At 40.6% G+C, this 13,974-nt stretch overlaps 1 protein-coding gene across 5 annotated transcripts in view; it reads right to left on the bottom strand.

Annotated features, from left to right (window-relative positions):
• Window positions 1-13,974, bottom strand: part of CACNA1C (calcium voltage-gated channel subunit alpha1 C) — a 1,037,023-nt gene that overhangs the window by 103,407 nt on the left and 919,642 nt on the right. For all 5 annotated transcript variants that reach the window (XM_072650128.1, XM_072650131.1, XM_072650129.1 and 2 more), the window contains 5 exons: window positions 12,065-12,171; window positions 9,528-9,615; window positions 7,693-7,800; window positions 2,907-2,959; window positions 1,617-1,763 (listed from right to left, as the gene is read on the bottom strand). In XM_072650128.1, the coding sequence (XP_072506229.1) occupies window positions 1,617-1,763; window positions 2,907-2,959; window positions 7,693-7,800; window positions 9,528-9,615; window positions 12,065-12,171 (503 nt within the window). The remainder of the gene's footprint in view (window positions 1-1,616; window positions 1,764-2,906; window positions 2,960-7,692; window positions 7,801-9,527; window positions 9,616-12,064; window positions 12,172-13,974) is intronic.

The raw sequence follows: 13,974 nt of genomic DNA, 5'->3' as shown, positions 1-13,974 counted from the left end.
ATTTGGAATCAGCCCACTTGGGTTTTTGACCCTCTGATACTAGTTATATGTCTTTAGTCAAATCATTTAATCTCTGAACTTTCAGTTCCTTCATCTATAAAATGGGGATAATAATACCTATTTCACAGGAGTGTTGTGAGAAATATGCATTATTAGCTGGAAGTACTATATGAATATGAATTATCAAATAAGGGAAGTGCTGCCTTATGCACTTATCTTTTTATGTGTTTTATGTTACTTTGCATCTGTGTTATCACCTTGATTAAACTCTAAATTTCATAAGAATTGGGACTTTGCCCCCTAGTTCCTTTGTAGCTTATCACAGTGCCTTGTACTACAGAGTCCAGTTGATGATGCCAACTCCTGGCTTCAGTACTAACTGAGCTGCTGTCCCCTGACTGAGAGACAGGCTTGAGGGGGTGGTGGGGGGATATGTGAGCTAATTCTAAAAAGTTAAGAAGAATCTCTTCTTAGGCCTCATTCTAACTTCACCGCACAAATAATGCTGACTTTTCATCCAAAATCTATTTTTTGCCATAGAAATATCTGTATATTTGTTAAAAGAGTCCATTTGGAGAGTTTTGAAGGGGTTAATATTAGAATAAAAAGGGTAGGTGGCCAAATGGGTCTTATTCAGACATAGTTTAAGCATTTTAATGGAAAAGCTGATAGATACAAAATCTGTTTAGTTCACTGTTCTTAAAGTGTTTGAATACTGTTTCTCTTCTATTGCTGGTCTAGATACAGCTAGTGTAGAAGGTGGGGAGGCTCAGAGGTACCTTATTTTAGTGAAGTAACATTTCAACTCTTATCACCCTAACTCACTGAAGGATCTCCTGTTAATTGAGGCATCTCTGAATATCAAAGGATCTAACAGGGTGGGGAACCTATGTCCTCAAGGCCACATGTGGCCCTCTAGGTCCTCAAGTGTGACCCTTTGACTGAATCCAAACTTCACAGAACAAATCTCTTTCAAAGGATTTGTTTGGTAAAACTTGGACTCAGTCAAAAGGCCACACCCAAGGACCTAGAAGGTCACATATGGCCTTGAGACCACAGATTCCCCACCACTGACTACAATCTAAGGAAGTTTCTACCCAGATGGCATGGTTATCCATGATCTCTGATCTATGGTCATCTTAAAATTACATCTCAGACTGGGGTGAGGGTCTGATAAAAGCTAAGGTTAGTGGCTAGGTAACCACCTTCCTGGATCATCAACTAATTACTGACTTGTCACAGAAATTCAGAAAGGCTTGAAGTTAAAAGGGATCTAGGAGGTTCTCTCATCCAGGGCTCTCACTTAATGAATGAAGTTTAGAGAGGTCAAGTGATTTGCCCAAACACAAGCTCGTTCATGGCAGAGCAGAGACTGGAACCTGGGTATCCTGACTTCCAGGTCTGGTACTTTCCACTATGCCATACCTCTTACCATAGACAATTTGTATAGCTGAAGCATTGTTCAGGGAAGTGCTAGAATAGGCTCCCTACTCTAAAGTAGATGATCTACAAAGGATATGAATATGCATGGCCAGGGAAATGGTGTGGTCAGGGGACTAAGGCCCAGTTTCATCTCTGGGCATCAAAGCTGTGGACACGTTGGTTTTCATACTCACTCTGGCCACCCCTCAAAGGTGGAGACGGTGAAGAGGGCCATCATAGCTGTCAGGACATTGTCAAAGTCAAATTTGCTATTCTCCCAACTTCGAGGCTGAATAATGGGATGATCTACCTCGCCATCTTTGTATGTGATATAGTTGCCCCTGAGAAGGAAGGAAGGGTAAGTTAGTTAATTTATTCAATCAACAAGCACTAATAAAGTATTTACTAAATGGTAGGAGATACAAAGACAAAAGAAAAAACTACAATAACCATACTTGGGACAAGTGACTTGGGGGATACCTCATCCTTCTCACCATCTTTGTCAAGAAGCCCTGGGCAATGAACAAAGTCATCAGACTCTGAGGTTTCTGAGTTCTAAAACAGACAGCTGTGCATGGGAGGCAAAAGAGGATTGCAGCTGCCCATAATTGGTGATTACTTTTCAAGTTATCAAAGTATTACTCTATTATCTTTAAATATGTGATTGTTGCTTGTCAATGTGGCTTAAGACATGGCTCCTGATTGTTTGTGTTGGAGCCTGGAGCATTTGGTAAGTGTATAAAACGAATGGGAATATGATATTAGCAGAAGGAATGAAATCACTAGTGGTATGAGACTGTAATAGGAAGTAGAGTGAATAAAAAGAGACACTATTGTATGGGAACTAAGAGTGTATGTTAGCGTGAAAGGTGATTCTTCTGGCACAAATCCCTGTGGGTGTGGGTTTGTTCCTATGGTGTGCCTTAATTTGGGAAGCATTGAACAAGGAGATATTAGGGCTGGTTGGAAGGTGGTGCCGTCTGATGCATCTTGAGACTATGTATGGTTCTGAGCCTCCACATGCGGTGATATCAGCATCTGGGGACACTGGTGACATAGTTCTGACCAATGTAGCTCTGAGAACCCAGCAGTCTCCACATAGGAGAAAGGATTTGGGGGTGATGCAATCAGACCTGAAATTTGGCAAGTGGTTGAACTTGAAAGTGCGTGTGAATGGGTTTGTAACAAAAGCATATTAGACAATTATACCTCATATATATATAGCCTAGCAGTCTGTGCAAATTCCTAAAATGCCAGCAGATCAAACAGCAAAATTTCTGTGGGTGGGACCTACAATAATCAGTGGAGTTCCATGTGATGTCACTAGGGACAGATTCCCAAAGGGGGAAAAGGAAGAAGTCTATTGCAGGCCAAATTGCTCCTGGAGAAAAGAATAGGATATTCTCTCTCCAGTCTCCCATCCCAAGACATAGCTTCTAGGGCAGACTGACCTTTGGGTTGACTCCATATTAGATTGTACTCACTTGCATTCTGCCTCAGTCTGTTTGGAACTGTCTGTACAGGTGTAGAGTTTGCCCTGGAGGATCAAGGAAGATTTTAATCAATCAACAAGTATTTATTGAGTTATGCTAATGCATAGTTTTCAGTACCATGGAGAGACAAAATAATTCAGAACTATAAATACAGGAGGAATTCAGAAAAAGAAAGATGATCAGCATAGGCTGGCCTAGGAAGGAAGAAGCCTTCATGGATAAGTTACTTGTACTGGACCACAGAACATAAGTAAGATTTGGAAAGAAGTGATTTTTGGATGGAGGAGTAGGATGAAAGGATTACAGAGTCACAGAATCTCAGAGTTGAAACGGATTTTAGAGACCACCTAGTCGGAGAGTTCTTAACACAAGGGCTTTTAACTTGTTTCTCAAATATTTTGATAATTATATTTCAATATAATTGGTTTCCTTGAAAATCTATTTTAAAACATTGCTGTGAGGTGTCCATAGATGATCATAATAGCTAGCTAGAACTTATATAATGTTTTAAGATTTGCAAAGTGCTTTATGAATACTATCTCATTTAATCCTTACAACAACCCTAAGAGGTGGGTGTTATTATCCCCAGATATTATTATCCCACAGATGAGGAAACTTAGGCATATAGAGATTAAGTGAGGTGACTTATTCAGGCCAGATTTGGAATTTAGGGTCCAGGGGCCTTTTCACTGTGTTACTCAGACATGGGGGTTCCATGACACAAAAGAGGTTAAGAATCTCTGCTCCAGCCCAAACCATAACTTAACAAGAGTGCTCTTTACAACATCCCCAAGAAGAGATCAAGCAGCCTTCATTCCAAAATCTCTGTCAAGCATAAACCCTACAGCCTTTGGGAAGCTCTTATGATTAGGAAGTTTTTTTTTCCTTTTACCAAGATTAAATGTGTTTCTCTATAGCTTCCAACCCACCATTCCTAGCTCTGCCCTCTGGGGACGAATCGAATAATTGAAATCTCCCTTCCCCATGACAGTCCTTCAAATACGGGAAGACAGCTCTCATGTCTCAACCTCTCTCCTCCTGAGGCTTCTTTTCTTCAAACTAAATATTTCCTGTTTCTTCAATCAATCAACAAGCATTTATTAAACACTTTTTAAAGTGTCTGTCATTGTGCTAAGTGCTGGAGATACCAAAAAAAAAAAAAAAAAAAAGAAAAGAAAATCATTCTCTGCCCTCAAGGTACTTATACTAATTTTCATGGTACTCATATTCTCATATACATGGTGGGTAACATATTTATGAATTGATAATTACCAGATATATTCAGAGTGCATGGAAGGTTACCTTAGAGGGGAAGGTACTGGCAACTGAGAATGGTTTCCTGCTGAAGGTGGCATTTAAGCTGAATCTTCTATTTTTATTTTTTGAAGCAATCAGGGTGAAGTGACTTGCCCAGGGTCACACAAGTAGTAAGTGTCTGAGGCCAGATTCTCAGGTCCTCCTGACTCCAGGTCAAGTGCTCTATCCACTGCATTACCTAGTTGCCCTAAGCTGAGTCTTAAATGAAGTCAGGGCTTCTGAAATGAGGAGGTGAGCAGGGATAGAATTCTAAGCCTAGGGGATATTAATGCAAAGACCTAGAAACAAGGGAGGGACTGTTGTATGTGAAAAATATAGCAAGTAAGTCAGGATGGCTGGATTGGAGAGTGTGTGGAGGGACATCATGTGTGAGGACACCAGAAATGTGGGACAGAGTCAGGTTATGAGGAGATTTAAATGTCAAGAAGAGTTTATATTTGATTCCCGAGGAAACGGGGAACGACTGGGATTAATTGAGCAGAGAAATGACATGGTCAGAACTATACTTCAGGAAAATCACCTTGGTAGTTGTATGGAGGATGAACTGGAGTGGGGAAAGACTTGGCAAAGATATCAGTGTGAAGGCTATTGTAATCATGCAGGCAAGGAACCTGAGTGTCTGAACTAAGGGGTGACTATGTAAATGGAGAGAACGGGACAGAAACAAGAGATGTTATCAAGGTAGAAATGTTGACAGCAGATTGGATATGTGGGGTAAATGAGAATGAGGAGTTGAGATAAGACCAAAGTTTTGAATCTGGGTGACTCAGATAATGGTGGTGACATCAACCGTAATAGAAAATAGCCCTACAGGTCTGGTTTGACTAGGGTGGAGTTGAGTTGGGCTGCTGTTTCTCCTGTTCATGTCATACCTCTCCTCACATGGTTTAAGGTAGTATTAGCACTTTTGATTGCTCTATCAAACTACTGACTCATGTTGACTTTAAAATTTGTCGAAGTCCTCAAATTATTTTCAGACACAGTGTATCTGATCACGCCTCCCCCACTTGTACTCATGAAGTTGATATTTTGAACTCAAGCATAAGACTTTACATTTATCCCTATTACACTTCATCTTATTAAATTTTATGGAACAACCTAGGCTGTCAAAATCTTTTTGTAACCTGAATCACTCATCAGATATGGAAAAAAGCATGGATTCCTCTGCCTCTAATCTTGACTATCCTTCCTAGCTTTATGTTTCTGTAAATTTGATAAGTATGTCATCCATGCATCTGTCCAAGTAACTGAAAAAATATTAATCAGCAAAGGGCCACACAGATCCTCAGGCCACTTCACTAGAGACCTCCTTCCAAGTTAGGATCCAGACACTAATGACTCACTCCTCAGGTTCAGACATTTAACAGTTCTAGATACAAATAATTGTACTTTTGTGTAGCCTACATCTCTCCTTCTTGTCCAGAAAAATAGAGCAAAGCACTTCTCAAAATGTTTTATTAAAATCTAGATAATTGTCAAAAAAAAAAAAAAAAAGGAAATTAAGTTAGTCTGGTGTGACCTGTCTTGATGAAGCCATGATGACTCTTTGCCCTCACTTTTCTTGCCTTGATGTCACTACCATCTCCTTCGTAACACATTTCAAATTTTGCCAGTAATTGAAATCAAACTCACTGGCCTATATAGGTTGCAGACTTACTTTCCTTTTTTTTGAAAATTGGAAGAACATTTGCCCTCTAAAGTACAGTGGCTCCTTTCCAGATCTTCCAAAGATCACAGTCATCTCATCTGCCAGTTCTTTCAGGCACCTGAGAGATCATTCTCCTGGTCTAGAGACTCGAAATTATCATTAACAGCTAGATGCTCTTTTGAAATCCTGGATTTCAAGTCCCTATTAGCCATTTTTATTCTGTTCCTTTACAATCAAAAGATTATTCTTCTTGGCCGGAAAAACAAATAGAATCAAGATGAGAACTGAGTTATCATAGCTGACATTTAAGTAGCATTTTAAAGTTTCCAAAGTTTTTTGCATACATCTTCTCCTCTGAGCCTTATGTATTTGAACCCCGTGAAGTAGTTACTAATAATAATATTAACTAATTAATATTTATTATTATCCATTTTAGAAATGAGGAAACTACTTGCTTTCCCCATGGTTTCACAGCTTGTGAGTATGAAGGGACTGGATTTGAACTCCAGCCTTCCTGGTGCCAGGTGCAGCACTCTGCTCTATGACTGCCTTCTCTCTGCTATTTCTTATCGGTCTAATCATGCCAAACAGGAGTCCTACCTTTTCATTGTTCCTTCCTGTCTCCTCCAGTCCCCAATCCCTCTTTTTGGTTTTGTTCAGCTTTCCTTTCATAGCCACTTTACCCCATTCTAAACATTTACGTTCCTGCTACTCCTCTTACATGACTATGCCTTGTTTTTAAAATCCATTTTCAGTAACCTACCCTTCCATTTTTTATATGTGACTGCTTTGCAAATCTAAGTAGGTTAGCCAGGCATGATGGTGCATACCTGTAGTCCCTGCTCCTGGTAAGGCTGAGGATAGTGGATTACTTTTACTCAGGAGCTCTGATCTGCAGTGGGCTAAAGGTGATTGTGTTTACATTGTCTGGCACCAATACGGTGAATCTCTGGAAGCAAGGGGCCACCATATTGCCTAAGGAGGAATGAACCGGTCCATATTAGAAAGGGGTAGGCCCATGAATAACTGGTTTACTTCCAGGGTGGGTGAGAAAGGATCTTAAAAAATTAAATAAAATATCTATAAATATGTATATTCTTAAAAATAATACATATTATGTATAATGTATATGTTTAAAAATAATACATAAATATATAAGAATATATATTTTAAAAAATAAAATATATATAATATAGATAAAATATAAAAAAATCTAAGTAGGTTAATGAACCCCTGTGTAAACAATTTCAGATCTCCCTAGCTCCTTTCCCTTCCCTTTAGAAGGGGGGGGACAAGGAAATCTCAGGTGGAGAGTACAGAATGAGTAAAGGGAAGGAGGTCCGAACTAGCAGGGCATGTTCAGAGGACTGAGGAAAATATGACCTGCTCAGCATAAAAGGGTGTGTCCTAGAGAGTAGTTGGGGACATGGTAGGTTTTAGAAGTTAGGCAGAGAAAGATACTTAGATCTCAAAAAGACAATAGAGATACACTGTACCTTCTTGAGAAGAGTGAAATATTTTTAAAGGGCTCTACTTCCCTTTTCCCAACATGATTAAGATTTTTGCATTCTCATGACTTAGGGAATGTCTGGTAGGAGGCAGGAGTCAGGGAACAGAAGCAGGGCTGTAAGGAATGGTTCTAACCTGACTCCTGGGTAGGAGCGTCTAGGTGAACCATTCCTTCCACCAGCTATGTCACTGATCTAGAATGTTGGGGAAAGAGGAACAGAGACACCCACTTTCATTCCAAGTCTGATTGGTTGCTTTTAGGGGCTACATCTTTACATGTTTGACTCAAAGGCAAAGTCTTACCTTGAAAAGTTGTACCCCAATGCAGGCAAACATGAACTGCAGAAGCGTGGTGACAATTACTATGTTCCCTATGGTTCGGATAGCAACAAATACACACTGGACGACATGCTGCAGGAAGAAGGAGCTAATTATTTTTGTGTGTGTACATGGTTTTTCTTCCCCCATTAAACTGCAAATTCCTTGAGGGAAAGCTCTGAATCAATTTTATATTTTATGTTTTTATCTCCCCCAGTCCCTAGCATAGTGCTTGGAACATAGTAGGAAATGAATAAACATTTGTGAGTTGAATTGAAATGGGGGAAGGGCCCAGGGCTACAGAGGGGTCTTGGAAACACAAGTGTTCCCTTCAAAATTGTGGTCAAGTGACTATCTCAATTTAATCTAATAATTACTAAGCAAATTCTATGTACAAGGTGCTATGCTAGGTATAGAGAAAAAAATGAAATAAAGCTTCCTCTCCAGGGGTTTGCATTCTGTTTGGGAGGATATGTTACTGATAAACACAACAGTCAGGCAACCACAATTTATTAAGTTCCTACTATGTGGCAGGCATTAATGCTAAGCTCTAGAGATAAGAAAGAAAGGTAAAGGATAGCCCCTGATCTCAAGGATTTATAGTCTAGTGAAAGAGTCCACAGGCAAATAACTATGAATGGTCAAGATCCATTGGAGATAATCAACAGGAGAAAGGTGCTAACATTCCAGGAGATTGGGGAGGCTTCTGGCAGAAGATGGGATTTTAGCTGAGATACATACAAAGTAAATGCAAAGTCACTTTTTTGAGGGGGAGAGTGCTAAGGAGTGGGAGGCAGGGAGGGTCAGGAAAGGTCTCATGTAGGAGGTGTCACATGAGCTAAGCTTTGAAAGGAACTAAGGTTGCCAAGCGGTGGGGATGAGAACAAGAGCATTGGGGACAGCCTGTGCAAAGACACAGAGGGAAAATGTCTTATGTGGAGAACAGCAAGTAGCTCGTTTGGCTGGGATGTACAGTATATGAGGGGGAGTAATGGGAAATCAGTCTGGAATCAGCCCCCTGTTCCAACCTTTGCTGAGCACCTATATACCTCAGGAGCCTCTGGGAGGGAAGGCAGCAGTAACTCCCATTCTCCACGGGTAGGGAACGTTTGTCTCAGAGAGATGGAGTAACTCACCCAGAATTATACTGTGAGTCAGTGTTGGAACACCACAGGACAGAAACGTTGGTGTCATGACTGTCTGGCTAGGGAGATCCTGGACCTCCCCAAGTGGAGAATTTGCATCTAATCACCTAAGTTCTCAGTCACTATGTTGAGGACCTCAATGGCCTAAGAAAAGGACCCTTTGCTAAGTTTTGTTTGAGATCTCATCATTATTGTACTGGGTACAATAATATCAGTTTTTATTTCTATAGTGTTGTAAAGTTTACAAAGTGCTTTTGTCACAACAACTGCATGTACTAAGAGACCAAGAAACTATCATTGACTTCATTTTACAGATACAGAATCCAAACCTCAGAGAGGAGAATGAATTGCTCCTGGTGAATGGCTCGTTGGGCCCAGACCCTGTGCCTTTAAATCCAGGGCAGTCTTACCACAGGTTAATTCCTTCCAATAATTTAAATATTTTAAGTCATTTAGTCCTAAGGACAGGACGTGCATTTAGAACTGGAGAGGCTAGAGAAGAAATAGGGAGAGTTTATTTGGGAGTGGGTCTGAGGGAAGCTGTTCAACATAACCAATATCATACCTAGCTCCTATTGCCCATCTGACTGTACAACACTCAGAGTCCTTCCCCACCCCAATAAGGAAGGATTTTAAGGTAGCAGGACAGCTAAGCCTCGGGCTAGTATTTCTCACCTTTAGTCCCTTGGCCCTGTTGATAGCTCTCAGGGGTCTGAGTACTCTAAGAACTCTCAAGATCTTGACAACATTGATGGCACTGGACCTGAAAGAAAGTGGGGTGGGGTTGTTAGTATCCTGTTAATGGGCACAAGTGAAGGGAGTTCCAGGACAGGGCCTGTCCCAGGCAAAATTGTGAAGTAAACAAAGTTTATCTTCAGTGATTACTTTTTTTCCCCTTTCCTTTCCCTTCCCTGGTATCTTTTTGTTTTTGGTCTCCACTCCCACTCCCATTCCCCCATAGTCCACCACTCCTATATATCCCAGGAAGCTAAATGCTCCTTTTGTCAGCCCAGGGGACCTCCTCTTGGAAAGTAAAGTAGCCTAATGTATAGTGACTGAATAAAGAAGATGGATACTGACAATAAAGTTTCACCTAAATGAATGAATTATTAATGGTAGAGCTTCAGGCACTTAAGCGTACTGGTCAGTGAGACAGCTTTGGGCACATATCCCTCAAAATCAGATCTACTATGTTGGCAGCAGCCTACTCTGCCTGATGAGTGATGAACCAAATGACATCTAAGGTTCCTTTAATTTCTCAGATTCTAAGAGTCTATGAATCTAGGATTTACACATAAGGCCAAGCCTGTCTCTGTGCAGGATCAGATCATGTCATGCATATCACCAGGCTTGGCATAAAAGTCGGGCAGAATGAGCAGAACCCTGAGTCACTGTGTAGCGCTTCTGAGAATCTCAGGTCACAGTTGCTCCTTCCTTTTCATTTATGGAACAGTGGACACTCTGGTAGTCACCAGGCAAATGTTGACTGCCTTGAAGAGTTGTTCAGAATTGTTCATCTACCTAGAGTTGCTGATTTTGAGACTTGTCTCTAAAGAAATGAATTTTCTTTTTTCTATGTTTTGCTCCTTTTCCTGCTGGGTTCTGCCAAAACCTTTTTGATGTCTAAAGAATCAATCAGGAACTGAAAACGCTCATTGTCCCAGGTGCCATGGGGGCTGGAGGAATTTACTGCAACCTCTTGTTCTCTCTTCTTTCCCTTTCCCCATCATCTTCCCCCAATCAGTTGGAGATGGAAAGGTATTAAGGGGGTGGTATACCAGGGAAAGGGTAGGGCTAGACCAGGATTAGTGGTACTAACAATGCTGTGTCCTTATAACTGGACCATCTTATACCTACTTCGCTTACTGTTTTCTTCTACCCTTAGTTATCTATTAAAAAACCCTCCTCAGGCTTAGAGGGTGGAGTAGAAGCAGCTATCCTAGCAGTAGAGAGGCTGCTCTCACAGCCTATCTGGAGGTGTGGGTTTGTTAAAGAATAATGAAAACCTCATGGATAGTGGGCTGTGTGTGCTATTTCTCTTTCTTTTTGAGGTATTTCTTTCTACCATTCCACCTCTTAATACATCCCACAGCTATCTCCTTTTCCCATCTAACCATTCTGGTTTAAATTGCTTCATATCAGTCTTAGATCCTGGTGGCCATAATAACGTATAGCACACTAGGGGTGATTGTCGTTGATGTGGTTTTCTTTGTACCCAAAGGATGATAGAAATATCTGGATTTAGAGGTGAATTATATATTTTTAATGTAACTTGGTTCCAGAGAATATAAAAAGTTTCCCTTGTTTCATTTCACTTTTTTCTTTGGTATTCCTGGGAAAGACTGTCAATATTATTCCCATTTTGCAAATGAGAAAAGTATAATAAATGGAAGGAAGTAACTGAGTCAAGCCTGTAGAGTGAGTAACAGGATTAACCTTGGTCTAACCCTAACCCAGATTTCCAGATTCCCACCTCAGGGCTCTTTTCACTAAACTTTACATTCCCAATAATATTAAAACCTTTACCTTCTCCTCTAAAGGGACTTGTTATTGAAGTATCTAGCTCTGTCCTCCTTTGTTCCTGCAGGCTAGCTTTAATTATGGACATAGATAGTCTAGGCACTTATTCCTTTGGGTTAATGCATTCTGCTCCTTACTAAAATGGAAACAGAATCTCTGGGAAAGGTAAAGCTCTTAACATCTCCGAGGAAACTAACTTATCAGACCCACCCCAATTTGATATCTAGTTGAAAGCTGTTCTCTACAGGAAAGAATTAAATGGCAGGTATATTTAAATAAAGGAAAGGTAGAAAGATAGGTTACAAGGCCCTGGAATAGAGGACTGTGTGGGATACTGCTGTGGCAGGCCTTGACCATTGGAATGGGCTGCATGGGGTGTGCTGGGTACTTTGATGAGCAAAATTGAAGAAGAGGAATATTTAAAATATAAAAAGCTGAAGGCACTGAAAACAAAGTTTGTTGTCTGACTTTGTCTACTTGGCAGTTTTGTCCAGGAAGGGCTAAACTTGTCTAGCTTATTTTCAGACCTTCAAACAATACCTTGACATGTCAAGTCTTTCTGCATCTTAGGGACTGACAAGGTCAAAAGGTCATAATTAAAATAAAAAACCCTTGGACCTTCGAGTGGCCTTCCTGCTCCTTCCTCCTTTTAGTCACTCTCTCTCTTGGACTAAGAGGGACCCCCTACTCACTGGATACCGAAGGAGATCAAGGACACGCTGACCACGAGGAGGTCCAAGATGTTGAAGTAGTTCCTGCAGAAAGAGCCCTTGTGGAGGAAAGCCCCATAGGCGGTCATCTGGAGGGGATGCAGAGAGAGACATAAGTGTACTCTGACACTGGATGAATCTCAAAGATCCTCCTTCCCTCCCCCCAGATCATATTGGGCATGCTCCTGGACTACTCCAGGAAGAGCTCTTTCTAAAAAAGCGAAAGGTGACATAGAGAACCCCAAGACTGGGCAGGATGTTAAAAAGGAAAGAAAATACCAGGAAAGGTGTTTTGGCCATTAGTTTTCACAACTCCCAGAGAATGCCCCTGCTTCAGAATCTATAATGGCTTCCTATAATGCCTTTGAGATGACTTCTCATTCCAGCTTTCAAAGCTCTCCGTTATCTGGCCCCATCTTAACAATGCATCATCTCCTATTACTTCTCATTGTCTCCTCTCTACCCTGACTGTTCCTTGCACACGTCATGCTCGCTTTTTGCTGTTACTCCCACCCTTTCCTGCTGTACAGTGCCTCCCTACCTTAATATAATATTTTTTTCCCTTTTATCCATCTCTTTAATTCTTCCTAATCTTTCAAGGTCCAGCTCAAATTGATCATTTTTCGTAAAACACTGACTGATTTTCCACTAATCTTTTCTTGGCCTCCAATGACACTTATATTTGAATTGCATATTTTGTATTGAGCTATAATGTCTTGTTCCTTAATTATTTTTGCTCTCCAACTGGATTATAAGTTTATTGAGGGCAAGGATTTTTATTTCACATTTTCTCCAATTCTATACAGATACATCTATTCAATTCAATCCAACCTATTCAATCTCTCTGCTGCTAACTTAGATTTTCAAGGTGTTTAAAGTTAAAACAGACTCTGGAGGGTGTGAGCTTTGGTCCAGTTGGTACCAGTTGATATTTCCGTTTTGAAACTCCAATTCTATCTTTAACTTCCTTTCACACTTTTTATCATCTTCTTGTACTCACAGAAAATTGGATCCCCTAGAAGATGCTGCTTCTTCATTTGTCCCCCTGGAAACAATAAGCCAGGACAAATAGGCATACGGTATATGTACTGCTCCGTTCTCTACTTTCTAGGCATGCCACTCAGCTCTCTATTCTCTTTTGAGATTCATCTAGAAAAATCAGCATCCTTTTCCACATCTTTGCTTCAGTCATCTTCTGGCCTACAGGTTCCTTTCTTTACTTTCTCAAGGAAATACCTCACAGCCTTCCCTCCACTTCAACTTTAGCCTTCATGATCAGACTTGAATATATGCTTTAGTGCTCCCTAAATGAACCTGAACTCTGAGTTCATCAAACTCCCCATCCCCTCAAAGACCATCTCCATGATCTTGAAGCTTGACATTCTTCTACTAATAATATCCTGTTCTTCCCTCCTTTTCCTCTTACAACTCTCAGTCCTCACTGCAACTTCCAGTCTCTTAGTTCCTTCCTTTTTCCTAGTTTATTTTGCCTTCATAGTCTTGACCCTGTAGTTGACCAGCTCAACTATATATTTCATAACTTTGAATCTCTTGCCTTCTTGGATTATCCCTGTCATTTGCCTTCTTTACCCCTAATCAAATGCTGCCAAATGTTACCAGAGGAAATTCCACACATTTATGTTAGGAGCCTTTGCTGCATAGTGGTTATTTTATCTTTTTCTGATCAGCACATTCATCACAGGAGATATTTTGGAACTTCTCAATCTTCCTAATCCTCAGTGCCCTAAACCACCCCAAAATCAATGAGGACAGAATTTTCTATTTTAATAAGACAATCAGGGTTATTAGTTCCCTCTTATTCTCTACTCTGTAGCTTAGAAACCTTTTATAGGACCCACATTCTCTCATTTGTCCCAGTCTCTGACAAAGAG

Source organism: Notamacropus eugenii, chromosome 3 (genome assembly GCF_028372415.1).
Source record: "Notamacropus eugenii isolate mMacEug1 chromosome 3, mMacEug1.pri_v2, whole genome shotgun sequence".
NCBI lineage: Eukaryota > Metazoa > Chordata > Mammalia > Diprotodontia > Macropodidae > Notamacropus > Notamacropus eugenii.
The sequence above is the reverse complement of the archived record's forward strand: the minus strand, read 5'-3'. Positions and strand labels throughout refer to the sequence as shown.